General features: G+C 40.5%; 1 protein-coding gene across 4 annotated transcripts in view; it reads left to right on the top strand.

Annotated features, from left to right (window-relative positions):
• The window catches only part of ARHGEF3 (Rho guanine nucleotide exchange factor 3), a 345,442-nt gene extending 321,724 nt beyond the window's left edge, over nucleotides 1-23,718 (top strand). For all 4 annotated transcript variants that reach the window (XM_056129189.1, XM_056129190.1, XM_056129192.1 and 1 more), the window contains 7 exons: nucleotides 172-234; nucleotides 2,255-2,351; nucleotides 2,522-2,598; nucleotides 8,277-8,534; nucleotides 15,623-15,793; nucleotides 19,048-19,234; nucleotides 21,499-23,718. In XM_056129189.1, the coding sequence (XP_055985164.1) occupies nucleotides 172-234; nucleotides 2,255-2,351; nucleotides 2,522-2,598; nucleotides 8,277-8,534; nucleotides 15,623-15,793; nucleotides 19,048-19,234; nucleotides 21,499-21,851 (1,206 nt within the window). In that variant the 3' untranslated portion in view covers nucleotides 21,852-23,718. The remainder of the gene's footprint in view (nucleotides 1-171; nucleotides 235-2,254; nucleotides 2,352-2,521; nucleotides 2,599-8,276; nucleotides 8,535-15,622; nucleotides 15,794-19,047; nucleotides 19,235-21,498) is intronic.
• The last annotated feature ends 1,804 nt before the right edge of the window (nucleotides 23,719-25,522 follow it).

Genomic DNA, 25,522 nt, shown 5'->3' with positions numbered 1-25,522 from the left:
TTAACTTTTGAGAATCCTTAAGAGAATTAGGGATTAACTTAACTGTTGAGAATCCTTGAGTATATTTAAGAATAAGTAGACCTGGGACTTTGAGAACAGGAACAAGCACTATTCAATTTAGTCTCAGAAAGAAAGAAAAGAAGAGGTCAGTGAATATGCTTTTTCTTACAGGCAATCTTTGAGCTCTCCCAAGGAGAAGAAGACTTGATAGAGGACTTGAAACTGGCAAAAAAGGTAAGTTTAGATCTAGTGGTTAGTTTAGCAACTTATTTTTTTTTCCTTCTGAGTTATTTCACATTTCTAAAATTGTGCTACATAGGCACTCTATGACTAAGACAGGTTATCAAAAATAGAGAAGAACCTTTGCAAATCTAACAGTGGGGAAAATAGCTCAAATCAAGAAGACTATCTGAACCTTGTACCTTTAGGGGTTCTCCCCTCTACATTTCTAATGAACCTCCAGGAATAGTTTAACCAAAGGTGTTTGTGGAGGCCTGGTTTTATGTATATTTCATTATCTTAAAAGTATCATGTGGAGGCTCCTCTATCCGTGGGAAGGAGTGTGCACTGTCTGAAATGGGGACCAGAGCTGTGTCTTACAGTGAAGTTACTGGAATCTCATGAGTGATTCAAGTACTTGAAGGAGATGATTAGATACTATGTGTAAGTTTTATGTAGAAATTTAAATGCTGGATGGGAGAGGAAACCCTTGACTTTTGTAAGTAAAGTAAAGTAAAGTAAAGTAAAGGCCCTCCCGTTGTTCATCGATTTGCTGGAGCGGGCCCAGTAACGTCTCCATTGGAGACTTTGTTGTTACTGTGTTTGGCATATCGAATACGTCACGGGGAGCTTGCCAGGCTCTGTCGTGCGGTAGTCCGTTTAATCTTGACCTTAGGTGCTTAAACTGTTGGTTGATCCCATACTCGGGGATGGGGATCACATATGTGGGGGATGGCAAAATGTTTGGCAAAAGGGAAAGCTTCTGGGTGGTCAGCCACCTAAAATTAACTCAAAATTGTCACCTCTTGAATCCACAATGTTTCTGGCAGTGCTTGCCCAACTTGCATTTTCTCAGGTGAAAAGGGGTCAGAGTGGGAAGAGTTTAAGAAGGTCTTAACAATAAATCTTTCTCCAAAACTTTGCTATCCAGTGACTCTCTTGGGGCTAAAACAATGGAATACTATGCAGCTATTATAAAAGATGAAGTCATGAGATTTGTTTGTAAGTAGATGGACATGGAGAATATCATGCTGAGTGAAATGAGTCAGAAATGAGACAGACATAGAAGGACTGCACTCATTTGTGGAATATATAATAACATAGTATGGGATTAACACCCAAGGACAGTAGAGAGAAGGGTCAGGATGATTGCTCTATGGTTGGAAGCCTGCCTCATGTGCTGGGGGAGAAGGCAGTTGGGATAGAGAAGGGATCACTAAGTCAATGGTGCATCACTCAGGATGGAAGATGTGTGAAAGTAGACAAAGGGCCAACTCAGTATCTCTATTGCAAACCATAATGCCCAAAGTGGAGAGTAAAAAGGAAAATGCCTGTCACAGATGTAGGGGGTGGGTGGAGTAGGTGTGACAGGAGGGACACTGGAGACATTGGTGGTGGAAAATGTACACTGGTGGAGGGATGGATAGTATGACTGAAACTCGATCATGAAAGCTTTGTAACTATCTCAAAGTGATTCCATCACAAAAAAAAAGAAAAAGAAAGAAAGAAAGAAGAAAAATCAGAATATCTGATAGTCATAGCCTATGTAAGAATCACAGAATCAGAAAGGACAGCTGAGGGCCTATGACATAGTAGTGGGCAAATGTCCCCAAATAAAAACAAAAAGGACCCCTGCTATATGTGCTTGGTTCAACTTTGTGTTGCTCTGAAGTCCCACCTGCATCATTTCTTTTTTTTTGGGGGGGTGGGGGTCACATCCAGCGATGCACAGGGTTTACTCCTGGCTCATGCACTCAGGAATTCCTCCTGGCAGTGCTCGGGGGACCATATTCGTAGCACCATGGGATGCTAGGAATTGAACCCGGGTCGGCTGCTTGCAAGGCAAACACCCTACCTTCTGTGCTATCGCTCCAGCTCCTCACCTGCATCATTTCTGAGCTCTGGATCTGAGCCTGTTTGGAAGAGATTTGGGGGGAGAATAAATTTTCTTGTTACTGTGTCAGACCTCATTTACATGAACAACTAACTTCCTGTTTTTCAATGTCTGTTCCCATCTTTTTCCCCTCTTGTGCAGGCCTATCATGACCCCATGTTGAAACTTTCCATCATGACAGAACAAGAGTTGAATCAAATCTTTGGAACACTGGACTCTCTCATTCCTTTACATGAAGGTATAATTTTATTCCCTCAATGAGTCGTGGCTTGTAGCTTTAGTTGAGTTGTCTTAAACAACTCAGGATTATGAAACAATGTGAAAAACCTAGTCTTGTTCATATTCAAGTGTCTAACAAAACAAATTCTGTTTTGTTCCCCCCTCACCCTTTTTTTTTTCTTTTATCAGCGCTCCTGAGTCAGCTTCGAGATGTTCGGAAACCTGATGGTTCAACTGAATATGTTGGGCCTATCCTTGTGGGCTGGGTAAGAAAAATTCTCTGGTTTTAATGATAATTTTTAATAATTTCAATGGAATTTCATTTAGATTTTTAGAAATTATTGGATTCATATGTTAAAAAAAGATCAAATACTAAATTTCTCGTAAAATGAAGTATTATATAAGACTTTATCTCCTCAAAGCATGAAAGCATATTTTTCTTCTTAAAAAGTTACTGAAAATTGCTCCAAATTTATTTAAAGATAGCATGACCTTTGTGCTGTAAATTAAATAGAAAGGCATGGGGTGGGAGTGGGAGGGACTCAATTGGTAGAACACATGCCCAACATTTGTGAGGCTGGGTTCAATACCCAGCACCATATAACCCTTGAGCCCCATGAAGGCATACAGGGTACTCTAGTTTCACATCAAATCATGTAAAACTGGTTGATATTCAGGCCAGATGCTACCATATTGTTAGAACTTTTATTCCAGTAAAAATTCATGGATATATTCCTGTCTATTACCTAAAAAGCTTTTATTTAGGCTTATGATCAAATGTAATTTCATTAACAAGATCAGAACCAAATGTTGTGAATATTTAGTATACATCTGATCCTAAGTAACTACTAGATGAATAGGGTATTGTGCTAATTATCCCACTGGAATGCTTTTCCTTTGCTAATTAAACAAAGAAATAAACTGTAAGCTTAGTCTTAAGTTGTAAATATCCAATCCTGTATGTTTATATACACATTTAATGTACATATACATTTTAAATATATAATCCTGCCCCTGAACTTGTGTTTTATCAGATTGCATAGGTGGTTGCTGATTACTATAATTTAGTTTAGACAAGACATGAGCTGTGTTCTGCCACAGTGCTCATTACTTCCAAATTGTACATTTCCATTTCTTTGAGTACTTGAATGTCCCACCCCAGCTCCAAGTGTTCTTAATTTGTTATAAAGCAAATAATGAAAACAAATTACCCTGATGACTTCTTTCATGCAAAATCAGTTATCTGTCTGCCTACACCGTCATCTGGAAAAATCAGCAGCATGTACCATACTGGCAAGTGTTAAGAGTCATTCCACTGTCTAGTATATTATGAAGATTATAAATCATACTGTTGACATGATCTCTTTCCACAGTTACATTTGTATTTTAAACTCCTTAAAAACCTTTCAGGACCTAAATTTTCATGTTGTTGATCTCTTTATCATAGTCTTTGCTTCCCAGTTTTTCTTTCCACCAGGGGACTTTGAGGGTTACTTGACATAGATAACTTTTGTTCAGTAGACCATTTTAGTATGGAGGCCGAAATATCCCTGGTGTGTCAGAAGGACAAGTAATGTTCTAAGATAAATAATTTAGAAAATGAGCCTTAATATTTCAAGAGTGATCACTCATCTTATCCTCTTGACTTTCATTTTGTTCTGAGTTCTGGTGATTTTTTAAAAATAACTGATTTGGCCCATAAAGAATTTCTCTAAAGAGATTCTACCCGCTGGAAACAGAACATTTTAAATGAGATTAGGTGGTCTACCTCAGTATTTCTTTTTTGCTCCGGCCACACTTGGTGATGTTTTGGAACTCGGTGAAGCAGGGGATCAAACCCAGACCTCCAGTCCTTTGAGCTCTCTCTCAAGAGTCAGTCTCTGTATTTGTTAAACTTCCTGAGGCTGTGGACTGCTTTGATGGGAAGTAAAGAGGCCAAAGAGGCCACACTCCAGAATAAATTTGCCAACTGCTCAATTTGAGGCAAGATGGCTCTAAGCAGCTATGTGGTTTACTTAGGCATCAGATATAGATTTTCTGTTTATTCCAGAAGCATTAGTGAATTTTTTTTTTCTGAAACAGATGTCACTTTTATTCAGAAATTTGGTTTGATGAGAGGATGGCTTTTGCTATCCCTTATTGTCATTAGACGAAGAAAGCATGGCCATGCTGGTGCATTGCTATCTGAACTTTTCAGACCTCAAATGGAGACTTGTAGCTTGACGAGCAGCCTAATATTTAACAAGTGGCCCATTGTTACCAGTCTTCATGAGAACTGGCCCTTATTTATCAGACCCGATGAGCTGTTAAATGTTTTCCCTCTTTTAACTGCAGATGTGTCCTTGTGAGTGGGAACTGTAAACCAAGAGGTACATCTGTTTGAGTTCTGGCTTTTTTAACAGAACAAAATAAACATCTTAGTGGACTTTGAATGAGAAAAGTCAGAGCCCAGGCAATCCATGAAAAATTGATTTATTTGCCCCCAAAGGGAAAAAGTAGGAGGGGAGAAAACCTTTCAAACAAGTGAGCTTCCCAAGTGGACAACCCTGGTCAGTCCTTTTGACCTTAGAATGAATCAATTACTTTCACTTTGAAGACCTTTACACAGTGTGGGTTTCCTCCCAGCCACCTTGGTTACTGTGGATCAGCCTCCGCATGGCTCAGCCTATTCTCCTGGGCCTTCCTTGCCATAAAGAAACAACTTCCTAAATAGGACCTAGAAGGATGTCAAACAGAACTGCTTGTAATTGTGTATGATTTTGTTCTTTGCTTTTTGTTTTTCAGTTTCCTATTATATATACATTAAGTTTTTTAAAAAGCTGTTTTTTAAAAAACCTGAAAAAGAGAAAGGAGCAATTTTCCAAGCAACTTATCTTCAGACTATCAATTTTTTCCAGTAATAAAATAATTTATAAGCTCTTTAAGGGACAAGTTGTCATGTTAATTTGGGTTCTAATTAAACTTTAATTCCAAAGAGAGAGTCAGGAATGGAATGAAAGAAATGAAAGGAAAAAATCTAACTTTTAAATTTTTTCTTTAACTTTTCAAATGAGCATTCTGTTCTGTCAGGTGTGAATGCAGGACTGGAGCTCTGTGTGGTTTCCATGTTACAGACATAGAAAGAATTTCTTTTAAAAAGGAAAAGAATGGGGCAGGAGCGATAGCACAGCGGGGAGGGCATTTGCCTTGCACGCGGCAGACCCGGGTTTGATTCCCAGCATCCCATATGGTCCCCTGAGCACCGCCAGGAGTAATTCCTGAATGCACGAGCCAGGAGTAACCTCTGTGCAAAGCCGGGGTGACCCAAAAAGAAAAAATAAAATAAAAAGGAAAAGAAGAAAAATGAATTTCCATAATAAATTCTTTATAGTCTGTTTAAAGAGATGTTGAATAGCTTCAAGCTTTGCTGGGAAGGGTGAGCAAAGAATATGCTTCAGTTTATCTCCTACTGAGCAAAGAGTTTAGTATCTTTAAATTATGATTGCTTTAATTAAAAAGGGCTGGAGCGATAGCACAGTGGTAGGGCGTTCGCCTTACAAGCGGCCAACATGGCCGACCCGAGTTCGATTCCTCCACCCCTCTCGGAGAGCCCGGCAAGCTACCGAGAGTATTCGATATGCCAGACACAGTAACAACAAAGTCTCCAATGGAGACGTTACTGGGCCCGCTCGAGCAAATCGACGATCAACGGGAGGGCCTTTACCTTTTTTTTAATTAAAAAAATGGTCTAGGATAGCAATAATAGCTAGTATGAACTCCTAACCAGGATCCAAGTGCCATGCTACACTATTTATCTACCTTACTTTATGAAAACATAAGAGGATGTCAGTATATGCTTTGGGAAGTAGAAAAAATGAAACTCAGAAGGGTTTCCTGACCAGTAACTGAGTTAGACCTTGTTCTGAAAATGCCTGGTTTCACAGCCTGTCCTCTTAACCACTGCCTTATCCTCTCTCACAGCATCTAGAAGCAAGTGTATGTATTTAGGGACCCACTTTTTACATTCTCTGTCAGTTTATACTTGTGGTCTTTTCTAGCCAGTGGGTTAAACCAGACAGCCTCTGAGGCCCTGCTCAGGAAATGAGCATTCTATTCTGTCAGGTGTGAATGCAGGACTGGAGCTCAGTGTGGTTGCCATAGCAGCAGAGGCGGCAGGATCAGAGAGAGCAATGGCCCATTGGACGGTGGGCAGCATTGTGGCTGGCTTTCTTCGATAATTCACATCCAATGGTTACTGTTGATTTGTTTTCTTGTAATGAAAACATTGGGCATTTCCCGGCCTTTTTAAGAGGCGAGGAAGTGGAAATGAAATTAAGAGGACCTGAGGCTCCTTTTAATTAACTCTAAAAATCTAAATTACAAGCCATAATACCACATCTGGGAGGTGTGTGTGTGTGTGTGTGTGTGTGTGTGTGTGTGTGTGTAAGTACCAATTATCATTACTTTCAAATATAAGGTTGCAGAAATAATTTCTTCAGCTCTTTTTAACACAAATAGAGAAATAAAGGGTTGCTCTGGTTTTTCTTTTTATAACATGTAAGGAAGGTAGACATTTCCAAGGAATGTTAAACTCAGCAGTGAACTTCTTAAACATCACTTCCACGGTATTTTTGTTTGTTTCAGTCCCTGAATTATTTCACTAGGAGAACTAAGAGAAACTGCTGCTTAGTTCTTTTACTTTAACCTATTGTTCGGATGCTGCTATAATTAGCTAGTTGGTTTGTACAGTGCTGGCACAACTTATTTGTAAGCAAACCATCAAATACTTCCTAATCTGGCAGCCTATTAAATAGTTATGTATTAGTGTAAGCAGAACGCAAACTTGGAATGTCTACTGGATAGTAGGCCCAGTGTAAATCACTGGGAGGCGGAAATGAAAATGCTCCCTTGCCTCGACTAAGCATGATTTGGAGTGACTGTAGTCACTGTTGAGAGAAACCAACCGTTGGACCATTGGCTGCATTCTGTCTCCTCTGGTAACTCCATGGAAGCTGGCAACTCATGTATCAGGGTGGTGAGTCTTGGATGCCATAAAGAGAGAGGAGGAGGAAAGAAAGATGGGCAGCCCTTTCACTAAATCTCTGACTTTGTGTTTGCACTTTGCTGTGTTATGGATGCGACATGTTCGGGAAACTAGTATTGCACTAGAAGTGAAATGGTGGAGTCTTAGGTTTTCAGGGTTTCAAAGTCTTGAGTTGTTTGGTGAATGTGTTGTGAGGTCAACCATTGCATAAAAGCAATTGATTCGATGATTAAGGGTCTATCAGAAAGTTTAAGGCATCTTTCTAAACACTTCTAACCTCTATTTTTTAAAATTTTTTACAACTTTTTTTTTTATTACGAGTCCACCTTTGAATCCAGTGACCTTAATCTATGTAGAGGTGCTTGTACCATGCAGACATCTAGGCTGTAAAGTCTGGCTCCTTCGTGTATGTGTCTGTGTGCATATGCACACACGTGGATGCATGCATGAGTTAACTCTTCTAGATAAATTTCTTATGAATAATTTAAAAGTAAATACTATTTCTTAAATTATTAAAGAAGTACCCTTACAGAGTTCTTCTGACAGCATACTAGAACTCTGAACTGTGTGCATATGCCTTATTTCCAATTTAGGAAAACACTAAAATTTAGGCATATGCAAGAATTATAATTTTTTTTTCAGCTTAGACTGACAGAAAATGCAAACCAACCATGTAGGAATTTGACAACCACAAAAGTAATGATGCAGCTAAGAAAATTACTTTTGTGTGAGGAAACCAGAGCCTAATAATGATTTGAAGATTTCACTGGTTTTTCTCCTCCAGCCGGGCAGATAAAGGGGTAATAGCCCAGTGTGGAGACCAGTTATGTGTTTGTTCAGTTGCAACAAGTGATGTTTTCTTGTAGCTTCAGAGCACAGTTATTTTAACATTCCAACTCTCTTTTGATGTTCCTTTCTTAGCTGCCTTGTCTCAGCTCCTATGACAGCTACTGCAGCAATCAAGTAGCCGCCAAAGCTCTGCTGGACCACAAAAAACAAGACCACCGAGTTCAAGATTTTCTACAGCGATGTTTAGAATCCCCGTTTAGCCGCAAACTAGATCTCTGGAATTTCCTTGATATCCCAAGAAGCCGTCTGGTGAAATACCCTCTACTGCTTCGAGAAATCTTGAGGCACACACCAAATGATAATCCAGATCAGCAGCACCTGGAAGAAGCTGTAAGTGATGACTTTCTTTCTGTCTCCCACTCAACTTCCCCGACTCCTACTCACTATATCTAGAGGATTAGGAAAGTGGATGAGTAAAGGGTCCTCAGGAAAATGGAACTCAGGAATCTGAGGTTTCAAGCTTAACTTCACCATCAAATGTATTTTGATTTTGCAAGTCACTTCTCTCTCTCTTAACTCAGTGTTTATATTGAAATGAGCTCTAAGGTCAATTTGATTCTGAAAGCATCTTTTTTTTTTTTTTTACTTTTTTTTAAATTTATTTTTATTAGAAACACCATGAGGTACAGTTGTAGATTTACAAATTTTTGTGCTTGAATCTCGGTCATACCATGATCAAATACCCATCCCTCCACCAGTGCCCATTTTCCACCACCATGGATTATATCCCTACCCCCCCAGCCCCCCCATCCCCCCCTGCCACTGTGGCAGGGCATTCCCTTTTGTTCTCTCTCTCCTTTTGGGTGTTGTGGTCAGCAAAAGAGGCATTTTGTGGCAAACATGTTCAGTCCAGTCTACTTTCAACCTGCATCTCCCCTCCTGGGAGGATCCTCCAAACACCCTCCATTTGGTGCTCCCTTCTCTATCTGAACTGTCCTTTCCCCTAGAATACCCGGCTGGCCTCTAAGCTATGGAGTAATCCTCCTGGTGTTGATCTCAGCTATTCTGAAAGCATCTTGATTTCTCTATAGATGACTATAATGGTTACCATTGCTGAGGGCTAATATCTCTAGGAAGATTTTAAATGGAATATCCTGGCTTAGTTAGCAAAGGGGAGTTACCTTTTACCAGCACTCCAAAGCCCATTTGTGAAGCCTGTCTAGGATCCAGGCCAGATTGCAGTGGAAGAACTCATCAAAACACTGAGAATGTTTATTGAATAGAGGGCACTATGGATTTTTCCCCTGCAGCTATTGAACACCAGGAAGAAGTGGGGTCCGTATCACAGGAACACTGCAAACTGTGAGCATTCCACCCAGAAAGCTCAGTGCTGATTGGCGTGCTCTTCTGGGTAGGTCAGCGAAGCTGGCAGCCTAGCACAAGTGAATGGTTTGAGCAAAGAGTGAGACAGGACTGGTCCTGTCTGAAAAGTGTCATCATGGATCAGTCTGCCTGGGGCCAGGGAGAGTCTGAGGATGTAGCTAGAAAGGGAGGCAAAGGATGAGGATGAGCCCCACATAGAAGCTTTTTAAAATAACAATTTCAGACTTTTTTTTTCTTGTGTTTGTTTTCTGTATTCTCTGTAGCTTGGATTCAGGGCTCAAATCGCAGCTCCATCACTAATAAGCTCCTTAACCTTGGGCATATTGATCTCTTTGTCTGCAGAGCAGGAGATAGAGGAGGAGGAGGAGGAGGAGACTCAAGGACAGGGAGGCAAGGGGAGAAGAAGTTGTGATGGGGCAGGTATCCAGTTTTGGAAACCCAAGGATGTGACAGTGGGGTCAGCGGCAAAGAGACCCACTCACAGGGCTCTTTCCCAGACTGGATCTGGGCAATGACCGAAGGAAGAAACGCATAAAAAAATTGACAGTCAGAAGCCTTGAACCGCTAAACTAACTTCCTCTTTTCCCAGAGAGGACATTTATAGTAATAAGCAGTAACACTAGTAAGGCCTACTGAATGCCAAGTAGATCAGCTTTATGTAATTGACTTGTGAGTAATGTGTCTCTTTCTTTTTCAATCCTCCTCATAACTTATGGAATAGCTGCTGTTGTTAGGATGTTAGGACAGTTTTCCAGATGAGACTTGTCCAGGTCCAGTGCCTGCAGGTGATAGAATTGACATCGGGACTCTGTAAACTATGACTCCTATGCCTTTTCTCTTTCTTTATAATCCTACACCATGATGCTGAAAGCCTTGCCACCTCTTTGTTTATTTATTTGTTTGTTTTTGCTTTTTGGGTCACACCCGGCAATGCACAGGGGTTACTCCTGGCTCTGCACTCAGGAATTACCCCTATGGTGCTCAGGGGACTATATGGGATGCTGGGAATCGAACCCGGGTCGGCCGTGTGCAAGGCAAGCGTCCTACCCACTGTGCTATTGCTCCAGCCCCTTTTGCCACCTCTTTAAGCCTCTGTTGCCTTTGGAATTGCAGAAAGAAGTCTGGCCTCTAGACATTGTGGGGCAGTCTTGCTGGGGTGGAATCCAGCTAGGATAAGGCAGAAAGGAAGGAGGAGAAAGACTGTCCTGATTCATGAGGTGTTCCGTGTGTCTGGCATAAACAGAGCAGATCCTCAATTGATCACAAGCGGTGATGTAGGCACCCGGATTGAGGACCATCTCACTTTATCATGTCTGTTTTTATTACCAGGAAGCAAACAATAGAGTTGCTGCCTCTCCATATTTCATCCCAGCTAGTGTGTGGTCTGCAGAAATGAAAACAACACAGAGCTCGAACTAGTCTAAATAATTACTTTTATTATTTTTTTTAAGAACAGGCTCTGAATTTTACTATAAGGCTTTCTTCTTTTTAATCTGGAGCAAATAATGGACATTCTTTTTAATAATGTCCTGTTTTTTAAAAAAAATAAAGCAAGCACGAGAGAATTTTGAAATAGAGAAGAATATGGTTGTTTACAATTGGAAAGGAGGCCCCAGCTTTCCTGGTACATAAAATGTGATGCCATTTTCAAAAGCAGGTCTATAGTTTGTTCAGGCAGATTTGTGCACAAAGCTTGGCAGACCTGTATTTGAGAATATCTGCAAAGCCAGTTTTCTAAATGCCAAATTATACAATGTAGGCATGACAATTTCTCCCCTTCTTTTCAAAATCCCTATGTTGTTACTCTTGATGAGCAGAAATATTTAGCCCTGTGCTTGTGGGCACATTGTGAATGTTTAATAAACAGAAAACCCACAATAATAATGTAGCTTGACTTATGTTCCCAGAATAAAATTTTCGTTTATGTAAAGGGAAAAATCAGAGAATTCTAAGTATATTGCTTCTACCCAAGCATTCAGTTCTATGATTAGATTTAAAGAAAGCTCTTGTTTAAAGCAGTGCATACGCTACCATATCTTATTAGGATTTCTTAAAAGTATTTTGGAAGGCTTATAGGAATGTCCCCAAAAGAGAAATTCTTAAAATAGGACTTTGGATGTGCAAATAATCCTTAGATCTGATTGTTTATGTTATAAATTCTAAGGACTGCTTTACCCAGAAAACGACCCTGCAGATGTCTCTTCTTTCTCCTCACCACTGCTTCCCAGCTCCTGAAAAAATAAAAGTCATCAGAGGGCTGGGGAAGTAGCTCGAAGAGCTGGTGCTCGTGCATGGCATGCAGGAGACCCAAGTTTGGTCCTCAGCACCACTTGGCCCCTGAGCACTGCTGGTGACTAGCCCTAGCATTGTTCCAGCTGCGTGGGTACCACCAGGTATCACCTGGAAACAAGCAACCACACATACAAACCCACACAATCATTGGTATCAGTAGGAGGAACTGTCCTGCTTTTAATGTAAAAATCAGTGAAAGTTGCTGCTCTTCCTTCTTATTAGGAACCAGTGAATAGATGATACTACCACATAAGTGACTAGACACGCGAGGCTTTCAGAGAGCACTTTGAGGATGGGGATTCCAGCCTATGGGGACTTAACCCTTGATCTGTTCCAGGTGTCCCTCATCATCTCCTTCACCTGTCCTTTCCTTTCAGTTTGAATCCCGATGAGAGAAGCAAAAAAATTTCCCTTAACTCAAAACTACCACAACTGATTGCTATTGATAATTTGCTATGTATAGCTTTACTCCTTGAAGTAATTCTGCATAATGAATCCGTCTCAGAAGCTAGTGGAGAAGGATTAAACTCTCCTTGTTTGTGGGATAGTATATATACACAAAACAGTGCTTTTTAATAAATGGAGACTGAGAGTTCTTCATGTTAATACAGACACCTAAACTATAGAATATATGGTTTCCATTATTTTATATCTTTACATTTTTTTAAATCATCATAGAACGAAGCGGCATTTGAAAGTAGTCAAAGCTGCTCTAGGAACCCGCTGTGGCATTTGAGTTCATTAATCTTTGTGTAGTATGCCAGCTGTTCAGTTCCTGAGTTAATTTAGGAAGTGAATATGTGTTTCTGCCTGCTTTGCATCTTCTTTCGGTTTCCAGAATACTTGCAGAAAGTTCAGGAAATTGACTCAACTATTAGTTAATTCTAGCTGTCCAGGTTTATCTAGTAATAGTTCATTGATAAGCTGAGCCACAGAAATGAATACTGAAGCAAGGTAAAACGTATGATTTTCCTTATATATTTAAAATATAATGTTAAAGGGTCTGGGAATGTGGTTCAAGTGGTGGAGTACATGTCTTGCATGTGTGATGCCCTGTGGTTAATGCCCAACACTCCAAAATAAATATTTACAGCTTCAGAGGGATAAGATAAGCAAATGCACAGAAACCTCCCAGATATGTTTGGTGGAGAGGGTGTTAGGAGCCATTCCCAGAGGTACTCAAGGGTTCTGAGCTCAGAAATAACCCATGGTGGTGCTCAGGGTACCAAATGTAGTTTCTGAAATTCAAAGTGGGATCGACCTAATGCAAGGCAAGCAAGCACCTTAAGTACTCAGCCCCTGATTCTAGCCCCCTACCATATATTTTAGAGCTTTGTGAGGGCAAGAAGCTCTCTCATTTTTTCCATGTGACCATCTAGACTAACAATGAACAGGTGCTCAATTTGCATTAATTTGAATTTAAGGAGTCATAGTTTTAGCATATTTTGTGACTTTTTTTGGTTTTGTTTTTGATAATTTTTAAAACCACCGGGGACAGAAACAAAGGCAAAATTTGTATACCAAAGTGTTCTACTTATTGCTTGTTAGGTGTTAATAGAAAAATCAGTCTAATTTTACATGATTTCTTTTCAGTAAATCAGACTGATATCAAAGACTGAAGATCTACATTTATGATACTAAGAGCCTGGTATTTTCTTTAATAATATGTGTTATTACAGCAGAGTCTGGCAAACTCCCCGTGGCGTACCCAATATGCCAAATACCAGTAACAATGATGGGTCTCATTCTCCTAACCCTGAAAGAGCCTTGAATGTAGCACTTTTTAGAATCTCAGGGCTAGGACGAAGGAGATGTTACTGGTGCCTGCTCAAGGCAATCGACGAACAACAGGATGATCATGTGATCATGTGATCATTTAAAAAAATTTTTTTTATTGAATCACCATGAGATACAGTTACATTGATCAAACACCCATCCATTCCGCCAGTGTGCATTTTCCACTACCAGTGTTCCCAGCATTCCTCCTGCCACCCCCACTCCTTCCCACCCCCTGCCTCTGTGGCAGGCACCTTTCTTCTTTCTCTCTACTTTTGGGCATTATGATTTGCAATACAGCTATTGAGAGGCCATCATGTTTGGTCCTTAGTCTACTTTCAGCGGTGTGTGTTATTTTTTCATCAAAGTAGTACTCCCATTTAAATTTGAGAACTAGGAAACAACAAATAATATTTGAACTTTAGTAGCTACTGAAGTGTAGAGATTATATTTCTGTCCATAGGGTACAGTCACCAGACTTTAGTTCAGAACCTTACAATGTTCTCCCAAACTTGCTACCAGAGACTACTGTGTAGAATTTTTCATTCTTCATTCCTGTTTCTTTGGACAGAAGATACCATATCACTAACTTGTTAAAAGTAATCTCTTAAGTCTTAGAATTCACTACCACTTTAACAAATTATAGGAGTTGGTAGTTTCTTGTTCAGTAAAAGCCTCTTTTGAAACCTTGCTTTTCACAGATTGTTTTGTTTTTCTCTTAAATGTGGCCAAGAAGTTTTACTAGTATCTCTCACCATGGCTTTTCAGTTTACGCCACTGCTAGAGAGATGGAACTATTGGGCTTTTCACTCTTAGGGAACAGAATATCCTGCTAAGGAAGTCATTACTTTGCCTTTGATTGTGCTCACTAAGTTTTTGCTCAACTAATTTATCACTTCTTTGTTTTATAGTGTTTTCTGACTTTTTAGTCCTATTATTCATGTGATAAAACATCACTGCAGAATAAATGTCCACTGATAATGTCTCCATGTTATCCTTGTTTTGTCTTCCTTAATTTTTTAATTAACAGTATATGCAACATGGAGCCTATTAGTTATGATTCCTGCACATTAAAAACTGTACCTTAAGCTCATCTTCACAGTTCAAACTAGGCATTAGTTTCACTACAGTACATATATACAATGGAATACTACTCAGCTTTTAGAAAAGATGAGATCATGCAAGTTGCTGCTATGTGAATGGGTATAGAGAGCATCACGCTGAATGTAGTTAGGAGAAGGACAGACACAGAGTGATCTCTCTCTTAAGTAGGGTATAAAGAAAGAAAGTAGGGGTTTAATAAATACCCAAAGACAACAGAACCTGAGAACTGATCATTAGTACAAAGCTTACCAGAGGGGAGAGAAGTGTGGGAGGGAATAGGTCAGGGGGTAGGGAGAACACTGGGACGAGAGTGGAGGGAAGTGGGCACTCTGGTGGAGGGTGTGTGATTTGGGAATGTATCGTACATGAAATCATATCATTAACAGTATTGTAAACTACAGTGCCTAAAATCAGATTAAAAAGATGAAATATAGTTTTATATGTAATGCAAATATCTATAGACCTGTAGTAATATGTATGTTGTATACATACACATATAGTAAAGTAAAGTAAGTAAAGGCCCTCCTGTTGATCATCGATTTGCTCGAGCGGGCCCAGTAACGTATCCACTGGAGACTTTGTTGTTACTGTGTCTGGCATATCGAATACTCTCGGTAGCTTGCCGGGCTCTCCGAGAGGGGCGGAGGAATCGAACTCGGGTCGGCCATGTTGGCTGCGTGCAAGGCAGACGCCCTACCCGCTGTGCTATCGCTCCAGCCCTCATACACATATATGCTTGTCTATATGTATATGTACATGGATGAATAGACATATGGTATATTAAAATTTACCTTTTTTACCCTTTCCCAAAGCAGCTCAGAATTTGATCCAAGCCTATCTTGGTGACTTACTTGGCTTAGACCCTGTGACTCTGTATGGAAGAGTTGCTTAATTTCCCCATACTTTCTTCTTTGTTTCTGTAGATAAACATCATTCAGGGAATTGTGGCAGAAATCAACACCAAGACTGGAGAATCTGAATGCCGCTATTATAAAGAGCGACTTCTTTACTTGGAAGAAGGCCAGAAAGATGCTCTGATCGACAGTTCAAGAGTGCTGTGTTGTCATGGTGAACTGAAGAACAACAGAGGCGTGGTGAGTAGTTCCTCTGTCTCAGTCTGAGTCTCCCCCAACACTTAATCCATTTGTTGCTGGGCCTCCTGTTACTATGTCTTCTCTATCCACTGTCATGTTCTTTACACAAAAATGCTTTCCCATTGTCCTTTATATCAGGGATTATATATTTCACATATTCATCTTTGCGTGGGGATGTGTGTATACAGATGTTTGTGTTTTTATGTCTTACATAGCTTGTTTAATTATATATAACAAACATGTAATATTTATAATTTGTTATATATTATTTATACTCAGGTATTATATAAAGTATATTTTATTGTGTGTGTTTAAAATTTCATGAGCAGTACATATTCAGATGGAACACTGAAAACAAACATAAGGGTACCAACTTTTTATCTTGTTTGATCATGACCTTCCTTAACAGATGCAAAATGTCACGATCTTCTTCTACTTTGATACCAGAAAAAATGGGTGATTTTGATGGGATGTTAACAGAGATCACAGGAAAACAGATAATGCTTAAATTCAATGTAATGCTTAAGTTGAATGCATTAAGCTATAAGAAGCACAGCAAGCAGAACAATACGGCTGAGCAGGGTTCAGTCCCCTGCATATCATATGATCCCTCAAGAACCACCCTGAGTAAACCCTCAGATGTGCCACCCAAAAGAAGAAAAGAAAAGACTTTCTTATGTATTAGCACATATTTCCAGAAAGACATATTGAGACCAAGTTTTTGTTTTTGGAAATAGTAACCTAAACTCTATTGGCCTTATCTCTAGCTCTCTCTAAACTGTAGACATCCCATTTTCTAGCTTCTTTTTGACAGAAAGGGAAGTCTTAAAAGAATTCTTAAATTGACATGCCTTGTCAATTTAAGCACTTTTAATGGTGATCTAACACATTCTCAACACTTAGTAATGTAAGGTCAAGGAGTCAGTGAGTAAAAGAAGGAGATGGATTTAAATTATAATTGCAACATTTTTTTTCTCTTCAAGCTGTATATGTGTAGCCAGTAGAAATTAATACTAATGTGTGTATATAATTTTTATGTTTCATGTGATAATATATATACTTAAATATATCTAAATGTCAATGGATTTCAATATTAAGAAAGCCATTGAGAAAAAAATTTCCATAAAAAGATTTCCATTTAAATTGTATTTCATCTTCAATATCTGCCAACTCTTTTCTGGAGAAGGTACCACCCCAGGGAGTACCTGGGGCTCCGGGGCCCAGGGGCTGCTCCAGGCAATACCCAACCCTGCAGTAAGTCCTGACAGTCTAGTACTTGGGCCCCACCACTTAGAAATGTTACTTGAAATCATTTAGCACATATCACAGTACCACAATATCAGGACTTCTATAAAGCCAATCAACTGGAGGTGGCACGGAGGTGATTCCACTGCCTATGAAATGCTTCTTTTTATCCAGAGAACTACTTGTTGCTGGGAGCTGAATTCTGCTTCTCACTGATTTTCACAAAGCACTAGTGAAAACCAATGTCTGATATCTGGCTCCCTCACCATATTTTCTCAGAAACTTTGTTGTAGATAGTTGGGAAAGTGACTCAGTCCTTTGGATGAAGGCCTGTTCTCTTTCAGCTAAGGACTGAAGACTGTGTGGATTGTGGGAAGGGCATTAAAGATGTATTCTAGCTGGGAATGTAGTTCAGTGGTAGGGCATATGCTTTGCATATATGATACCTAGGGATCTGTCCTACCACCCCAGACCCAAAGAAACTCTAGTTCATATTGCAGGCAGATATATTTTTGAGAACAAAAGTAGAAGTTGGCAGTGGGATTTTTTTTTTTACTTATTTTTTCCTTTCTCAGTAGAATTTTCTCCCAAAGTAAAATTGTCTGAATATATATATATGTATATATATATGTATATTACTCCAAATCAAGATTGTGACTCCCTGCCCTTACCCCTCTATGGGCTGGAGCGATAGCACAACGGTAGGGCGTTTGCCTTGCACGCAGCCAACATGGCCGACCCAAGTTTGATTCCTCCGCCCCTCTCAGAGAGCCTGGCAAGCTACCAAGAGTATCTTGCCCACATGGCAAAGCCTGGCAAACTACTCATGATGTATTCGATATGCCAGACACAGTAACAACAAAGTCTCCAATGGAGATGTTACTGGGCCCGCTCGAGCAAATTGATGAACAACGAGAGGACAGTGACAGTGACAGCCCTTACCTTATGCCTGGCTTGATCTTCTGGACTCCTCTTTGAGACCTTTGAGAAATACAGTCCCAAGTATTTCTACTAGAAAACCAAAAACTTAACTACAAAATTTAGATTTTTTTTTTTTCACTTCAGTTCCCAAGCATTTTCAGACTGGCACTTGTAACAATTTACTCCAGCTTCACCCAGCAAGTAAAGTTGCTTTCATGATGTGGTTTGAAATGAACCTTTTTTTTTTTCCCATACCACCACACTTCAGTCATTGTGCAGTCTTTTAAGTGCAGTCTCTTCAGAGAATCAAGGCTCTGATTTAACTTAGGACATTTAACTTAGGACAACTTTGATCATCTTCCTTTATGGCCCCGGCAGCAAGCTCTGGTTTCCTCAGTAATGGGCAGTGTTTTGAGTTGGAATGCCTGATCCAAGCTGATAATCTATGGTTGAAGGAATAAGTATTCTTACAGGCTTGAGAAGAAAAGATTAATCATAGGTTTTTTATAGTCCTAATCTTTATAGACTATTGTTCATTTTTTGATCCTTCAGAAGTGTTAGGTATCATAAACCAAATCCAGGGGTACCAAACCCCACTTTATTTTTATTTTATTTTATTTCATTTGGTTTTTGAGCCATACTGGCTGCGCTTAGAGCTTACTCCTGGCTCTGCACTCAGGGACTTCTCTTCCAAATCCCACTTTTCACTCTATTCCCTTCTCTCTGTTCTTCTTTTTTTTTTTTAATGGAAGCCTGAAGCTATGTGCATCATCACAGGTTGTAACTTGCAACTCGAATAGTGATTCTGGAGTTGGAGGTTGGTTGCAGGGGTGTCTGTCTATAGAAATATTGTCTTCAGTGGGGCTTCAGAGTGCTATTATATTGAGGTACTCCTGTAGTATTAGTACTAGAAGAATCTGGAAATGCCTCCACTCTGACAACTTCTGTATGCCGCTGCAGGTAGAGTTGATGTAGAAATCCATAATTCAAAGTGAAACTTGGGATGGGCTCTCTTGCCCATGGAGAGCCACTAGTGAACTCATCACTAGGTTGTTGCTTAGGGAGATCTGTGGCTTCTTTTCTTCCAGAAACTGCATGTTTTCCTCTTCCAAGAAGTGCTTGTGATCACACGAGCCATCACCCACAACGAACAGCTCTGCTACCAGTTGTACCGGCAGCCCATCCCGGTGAAGGATCTGCTACTAGAAGACTTGCAAGATGGAGAAGTGAGGCTGGGTGGCTCGCTGCGTGGGGCTTTCAGCAACAACGAAAGAAGTATGTATGGCATCCATTTTGACCTGTTGCATTATCTTTGGTTGTGGTTGGGATGGCCAGTTGGAGAGAGGAGTTTTGGAGTAAAACAGCAGTCTGACTCACTCCTTACTAATAGGTGCCCTTGTTCAATCTCTGGGAGCTTGTTTCCTATATGCAAGGCAGGGATGCATACATGTGTGCCTGCTTCATATTGTGATAAAGATTAAGAAAGAGACTGCAGGTAAAACTGTGCACATATATAACTGGTTTTCCTTATAGGCACCCCACCACCACCACCACAATACCCGCCTTCTCTGTCTCCTGTTGGGTAAAAGCATATGAATACCACAGAGGCCCTATGTAATTACAGGTTACATAACAGTGGATTTTTTCAGTTGAGCTGGCAAACTCATTTCTAAAAAGATAGAAGAACTGTAAACTGGCCTGAGAGTTCCTCAGTAGCTACTCAAGTGGGCCTCTCTAATTTGATACTTAGTAAGCATGTAACCAAGATAAACTAAGATAGCAGTGTCTAATCTGGTATCACCTATGTGACAGGTACAGTGCTAAGAGCTGATATATATTGATGAACAAAAAACTTAAAATTCTTGCCTCTTTGAAGCTTACAGTATGAGATAAGAAATACATGGTACACAAACAAAAGCAAATCTGTGTACTGTTAAGAAAACTAAAGTTCAATAGAGAGATAGATAGAAGTAGCAATAGGAAGTCTATTTTAGATTAAATGACCAGGGAAGCTTTTGAAGAAGTGACATTTGAGCCTCGGGTTAACATTGGGTTTTTCTTTTTTTTTTTTTTGTTTTTTGTTTTTAATATTTTTGGTTTTGGAGTCATACCCTGCGATGCTCAGGCATGATTCCTGACTGTGTACTCAGGATATACTCCTGATGGTGCTCAATGGACCATATGGGATGCTGGAGATTGAACCAGGTCAGCTAGGTGCAAGGCAAACACCCTATCTGCTGTACTGTCTCTCCAGCACCAACATTGTTATTTTATAGTGAAGTTATTTAATAGATACTGCCTTTTCTTCCCTCATCATTTCCTCCATACTAGTGGTAGTGACAGCAGCAGAAGCAGCAGCTGTAATATTTCTTGAATACTGACTACACGTCAGACGTTATGTAAGCCCTTACTTGTATTAGCTCTCTTATCTTCCATAGTAACCATATAAGAGATATTCTCTTTATTTCTCATGTTTTACAAATAATGAAATGAGATATAAAGGAGTTAAGGGTCTTGACCAGGAGCAAAGAATGGAGCCCAAATTGATGTGAACTGTTGGTTTCAAGATTGTTGACTACAGAGACGGTAGAGCAAGAGGATTGAGTGCAGTTGCTCCTGTGAACTCTATATTGCACACTGCATGCAGGGCCCATTAAATATTGTATTTTGTTATTAAACAACAAAAAATGTCTTCCAGACCATGCACTATTATTTTTAAATGGATATAACTTCTGTTGAAGTACTTTAAATATAACTGAGGGCCTGGAGAGATAATACAGAGAGTAGAGGGCTTGCCCTGCACATAGCCAACCCAGATTCAATCCTGGGCACCCCATATTGTCCCTCAAGCCCTGCTAGGAGTGATCCTGAGTGCAGAGCCGGAAGTAAGCCCTGCGCATCACTGGCGTGACCCCAAAATGAAAATAAATGCAACATAATTCAATTTTTGTAATTGTATAATAACTTTATACGATTTATACAATACACACCCAAAAAATTGTGCCTTTGCCTATTGTCTCAGTCATTTGTAATGTTAAATGCGTAGGTACCATTGAATGGAGGACTGTGAGCATACTTTTAGTATTATGAAGAGCTTCATAAACTTGAAAAAGCTCTAGCTTAGAACATCTGTTGAAAATACAGATTTTTCAGTTCCACCTTAACCTACTGAATCCAGATCTCTAAGGATAGAGCCCGCAGCCTATATTTTTAACAAGTTCTCCAGGGAATTTTGATAGGCAGCTGGACTTGGTAACTAGTCCTCTGGGGTCCCCTGAAACATAAGATGTAGTTGCTCAGAGCTGTGATACTCATTTGCAAGTGTCTGATGGCAACTGAGCTCAACCTGTATCAACTATAGTTGTCTGGTGGTAGCGGCTGAGTAAGCTGAGCTGTGTCACATTTTGTAACCAATCTGTGGTGTTGGCCGCTAGGAACAGGGGTCAGGGTTAGAGCCTCTCCACTTGCTACCCACCCCACTTTTCTTTGCCTTCCGAATTCTCTCTTAACCATTTTTCCCATGTGTTTTTCATTCCTAGTTAAAAACTTCTTCAGAGTAAGTTTCAAAAATGGATCCCAAAGCCAGACTCACTCGCTCCAGGCTAACGACAGCTTCAACAAACAGCAGTGGCTCAACTGTATTCGTCAAGCCAAAGAGACAGTCCTGTGTGCAGCTGGGCAGGTGGGGGTGCTTGACTCCGAGGGACCATTTCTCAGCCCCACCTCTGGTAGCAGAGAGCCACAGAGAGAATCCAAACTTGAGCAGATGGACCAATCGGACAGTGAGTCTGACTGTAGCATGGACACCAGTGAAGTCAGCCTTGACTGTGAACGCATGGAACAGACAGACTCCTCCTGTGGGAATGGAACGCCTGTTGAAAGCAACGTCTGACAGAAGTGTGTGTACTTCCCAGAAGTAGCCCTGTGTCTTACCTGTACAAGTATTTGCATTCCACACATGGAACGGTTTGGAGAAGCACTTTTTAATCCTTTGATGACTGTGGTGACCCAGTCTCTTGTATCTGTACCTTTATCCCTAGTACTGTAACTGCCATTCTGTTTGGATAAGCTGGCATCTGGCAACTCTTACCCTGTATTGTATTTCACAAGTGTCAGGATGGATGGAGAGGTACTTGAACAAGTTATATTCAGTTGTCCTGCTGGATTTAAAAAAAAAATTGAAGGAAATAAGATCTCTAAACTACTGTTTCATGTAGATTGTTGGAAGAGTCCCTGTGTGTTCCTCAAATGCTTTCTTAAGCTCTTTGACATGGTAACTGAAGGGCTGGAATTGAGAGCCCTGCAGACAGGGCATGAGGAAGTCACTCATGTATTGCAATGGCACCCAAAGAAGAGCTGTAAAAGATCAGTGCTTAGAGTGAACATATTTCGATATTATCCAGCTAGAATGCACAAAATCATTCCTGGGGATTCTGGAGGATTAATTTTACAAAGGAAGCAACACTGTCTTGACCCTGTAATTTCATCAGTACAGATCCGATGCAAACATCTCCTGGGACAGGAGATAGAGTCTGACCTTAAACGGACGAGCACAAAAGCAGCTGTCAGCTCTGGATCTTGCAATGCAGAGTACCTCACACCAGCAGGGCTCTACCATCGTGACCAGCTTGTGTGAGAAAGCCACTTCGAGCCTAAGACAGTGGAAAAGAACTGCAAGGGCCCAGGCAGCCTGGTGGGATTACAAAATGATACCATCTCTTGTTTTATCTGCTGAGGCCAACATATTTTAAAGTTTGAAGGAAGAGATGAGGAAAGAAGAACTGTGACCCAGTCACTGACTCTGCTTACAGAAATACGTGGAAAGAAAAACTGAGAAGAACTGCATCATGACCTTATGTGAGAAACATTGAAGAAGAAAGGCAAGGTTGGCTGCCCTTGCAGGAAAGGCCAGAGCCCTGGGTTTTCCCACTTGGTTTTCGGGTCTTCGTTTGCCAGCTCTGGCTCTGTGCTGATCAGAATCATAATTATATTCTCCCAAGGCCATCTTCATTAACTGTGATTAATAAGGAAGAGCTAGCCAAACTAGTAACCTCTTTGTCCAGCCTTGATTTACAGCGCACTGAGGGTCACAGACCTTACTAAGAAACATTCTCTGACTACGCAGAAAAGCTCCCAACAAGTGTAAATATTAAGGATAATCTGTGCAAAGTTATACCCACACCAGCACTCATAGTAATGATTCTAAATTATTGCCAAAAAAGTTTCTTTTGTAATCTTCTGTGTCTTTCAAGTTTACAGAAAGGAAAGCAGTAAATACTATGTTGTTGTTTTATTATGTACATCTATCCTATGCATTCGAAGAAGCTATGTAACAAGATTTATCAGTAAAAATGCAAGGTATATTACTTATTTTTCAAAAAACAAAAGATATTGTGGTCAATTTTGCCCTGTAAAACGTATTTCTGTATTTATAGATTTTAAACATGATGAATTTTTTTCTATTACAAGTTTATTTAAAACTGCTTTGTTTCTAAGTTGTTACGGACTTAGCAAGAACATGGACCTGTTGCAGAGAGAGGCAGAGGAAAGCCATGGAGAGTTGTTTCATGGTGGAGAAAAGAATGAATCATTCTTTGCAGGAGGCATCAGCCCCTTTGGCCAATGTGTTGAGAAAGGAGGTCTGTCAAATGATAGCCTCTGAGAGGAAAGTCAAGGAACGTTTTGATAAGTTGGATGTTTTTGTATAATGGCCTTAAACTTTTCTGGAAGCATTTCAAATAAATTGCATTAAAAAGTCATTGTCACAGTTGTTGTTGTGTACATTGTTTGTCCTCTAAATGTTAAATTTCTGGGATTTTCTTCTGGAATTTCTTTCTAAAATCTTTGCCTTTTATGCCCAAATACAAATCTTTGGGGGGTGGGGCAGTAAAGACCACATTCAGCTGTTCTCGGGGTTACATCTGGCTCTGCACTCAGGGATCACTCTTGGAAGGCTTAGGAGACCATAATGTGGTATCAGGGATCAAACCCAGATCAGCTGGATGCAAAGCAAGTGCCCTACCCAGTGTATTAATCTCTAGCCCAAGCAAAATATAAACTTTAAAATAATGTAAGCCTCAAAACAAACATTTTTGGTAAATGATATCAAAGCTTTTTGCTGAGCTCATTTCTAAGTTCCACTTTCCATGTGTTTTCTAATCATTCACTTATGCATTTTTTAAAAGGCGCTACATGCAGCAGTGCTGGGGGAAGGGCAGGGTGGGGGGTCACTTCTGGCCAAATTCAACCAGATGCAACAGGCTTGATGGTTAGATAATTGGGCCCATCACTGCTGGGATCCATCATGGCCACATCTGATGACTATACACTGAAAAGGGGGCAGAAGAGCTGGAGTGACAGGCGTGTCATGCCAGGCATGTGCTCCATCCCTTTGAGCTATATTCCCAGCCCCTTATTCATTTTAACAACTATATCTTGAAGCTATACTACATATAAAGTCAAGTAATAAGTCATATTTGTCAGAGAATAGTGTTGACTCTTCTGTTTAGATTATGTGAGTGTTAATGAACTCCAAGCTACATAACAGAAGGCAGACAGCGCTTTGAAATTGTTTGGTCTGGGGCCTTACAGTGCTCGGGGCCTGTTTCAGGCGTGTTGTTTGGGGAACCCTTTGATGCCAGGGATTGAACTCAGGTCTTCTGCATGCAATGCATGTGCTCTACCCAGCCCTTCACTCTCAAATTCTTAATGAAATTTCTTTAATCTACCCAGAGCAACTTTTTGATCTGGGTTTTCTTGGATTTGGGGGCACACCTGGCAGTGCGTGGGGCTTACTCCCAGTTTTGTGCTTCAGAGGTCTTTCATGGTCATGTTTGGGGGACCCTGTGGAACTAAGTATCAAACACAGAGTTCTCATGTGAAAAGCAAGGACTCAGTCCTTTTTAGCCTTCTCCCCAGTCCCAAGAGTCGTTTTTATTAGTCTTTTGTTGTTGTTTAATTTGGTTCGGACTGCTGGAGCCATAGCACAGCGGGTAGGGCATTTGCCATGCATGCGGCCGACCCGGGTTCGATTTCTCCATCCCTCTTGGAGAGCCTGGCAAGCTACCGAGAGTATCCCTCCTGCATGGCAAAGCCTGGCAAGCTGCCCATGGTGTATTTGATATATCAAAAACAGTAACAAGTCTCACAATGGAGATGTTACTGGTGCCTGCTCGAGCAAATTGATGACCAGTGAGAGGACAGTAGACAGTGCTAATTTGGTTCAGAGGGGCATTATTCTCAAGCGGTGGTCAAGGGGCTTGAGGATTCCTGCCAGTGATTCTCAGCTAACCAGAGGGCTAGCAGTTCGAGATAGGATCCACAGATGTAGTGCTGCTCAGTCTTTGCAGAACTGGGTCTCCAGGGCTACACCTGTGGATGCTGGGGAAGTCATGCAGTGCTGGGGATCCCCTTGTTCTCTGGGTCCTCAAGAGTAGTTTTTAATTTATTAAGCCCTAAGAGTAGTTTCTAGATGAAAAATCTAAACAAGTTAAGCTTCGCTAGCCAAATTTCAAGAGCAAGTTGGCTCAATAAGGTAGGTAGTTGGTCTTTAAATATACTACT

The sequence above is a fragment of the Sorex fumeus genome, unplaced genomic scaffold, assembly GCF_029834395.1.
Source record: "Sorex fumeus unplaced genomic scaffold, SorFum_2.1 ptg000072l, whole genome shotgun sequence".
Taxonomy (NCBI): Eukaryota; Metazoa; Chordata; class Mammalia; order Eulipotyphla; family Soricidae; genus Sorex; species Sorex fumeus.
Note: the sequence above shows the minus strand (reverse complement) of the source record. Positions and strands in the feature narration are given on the sequence as shown.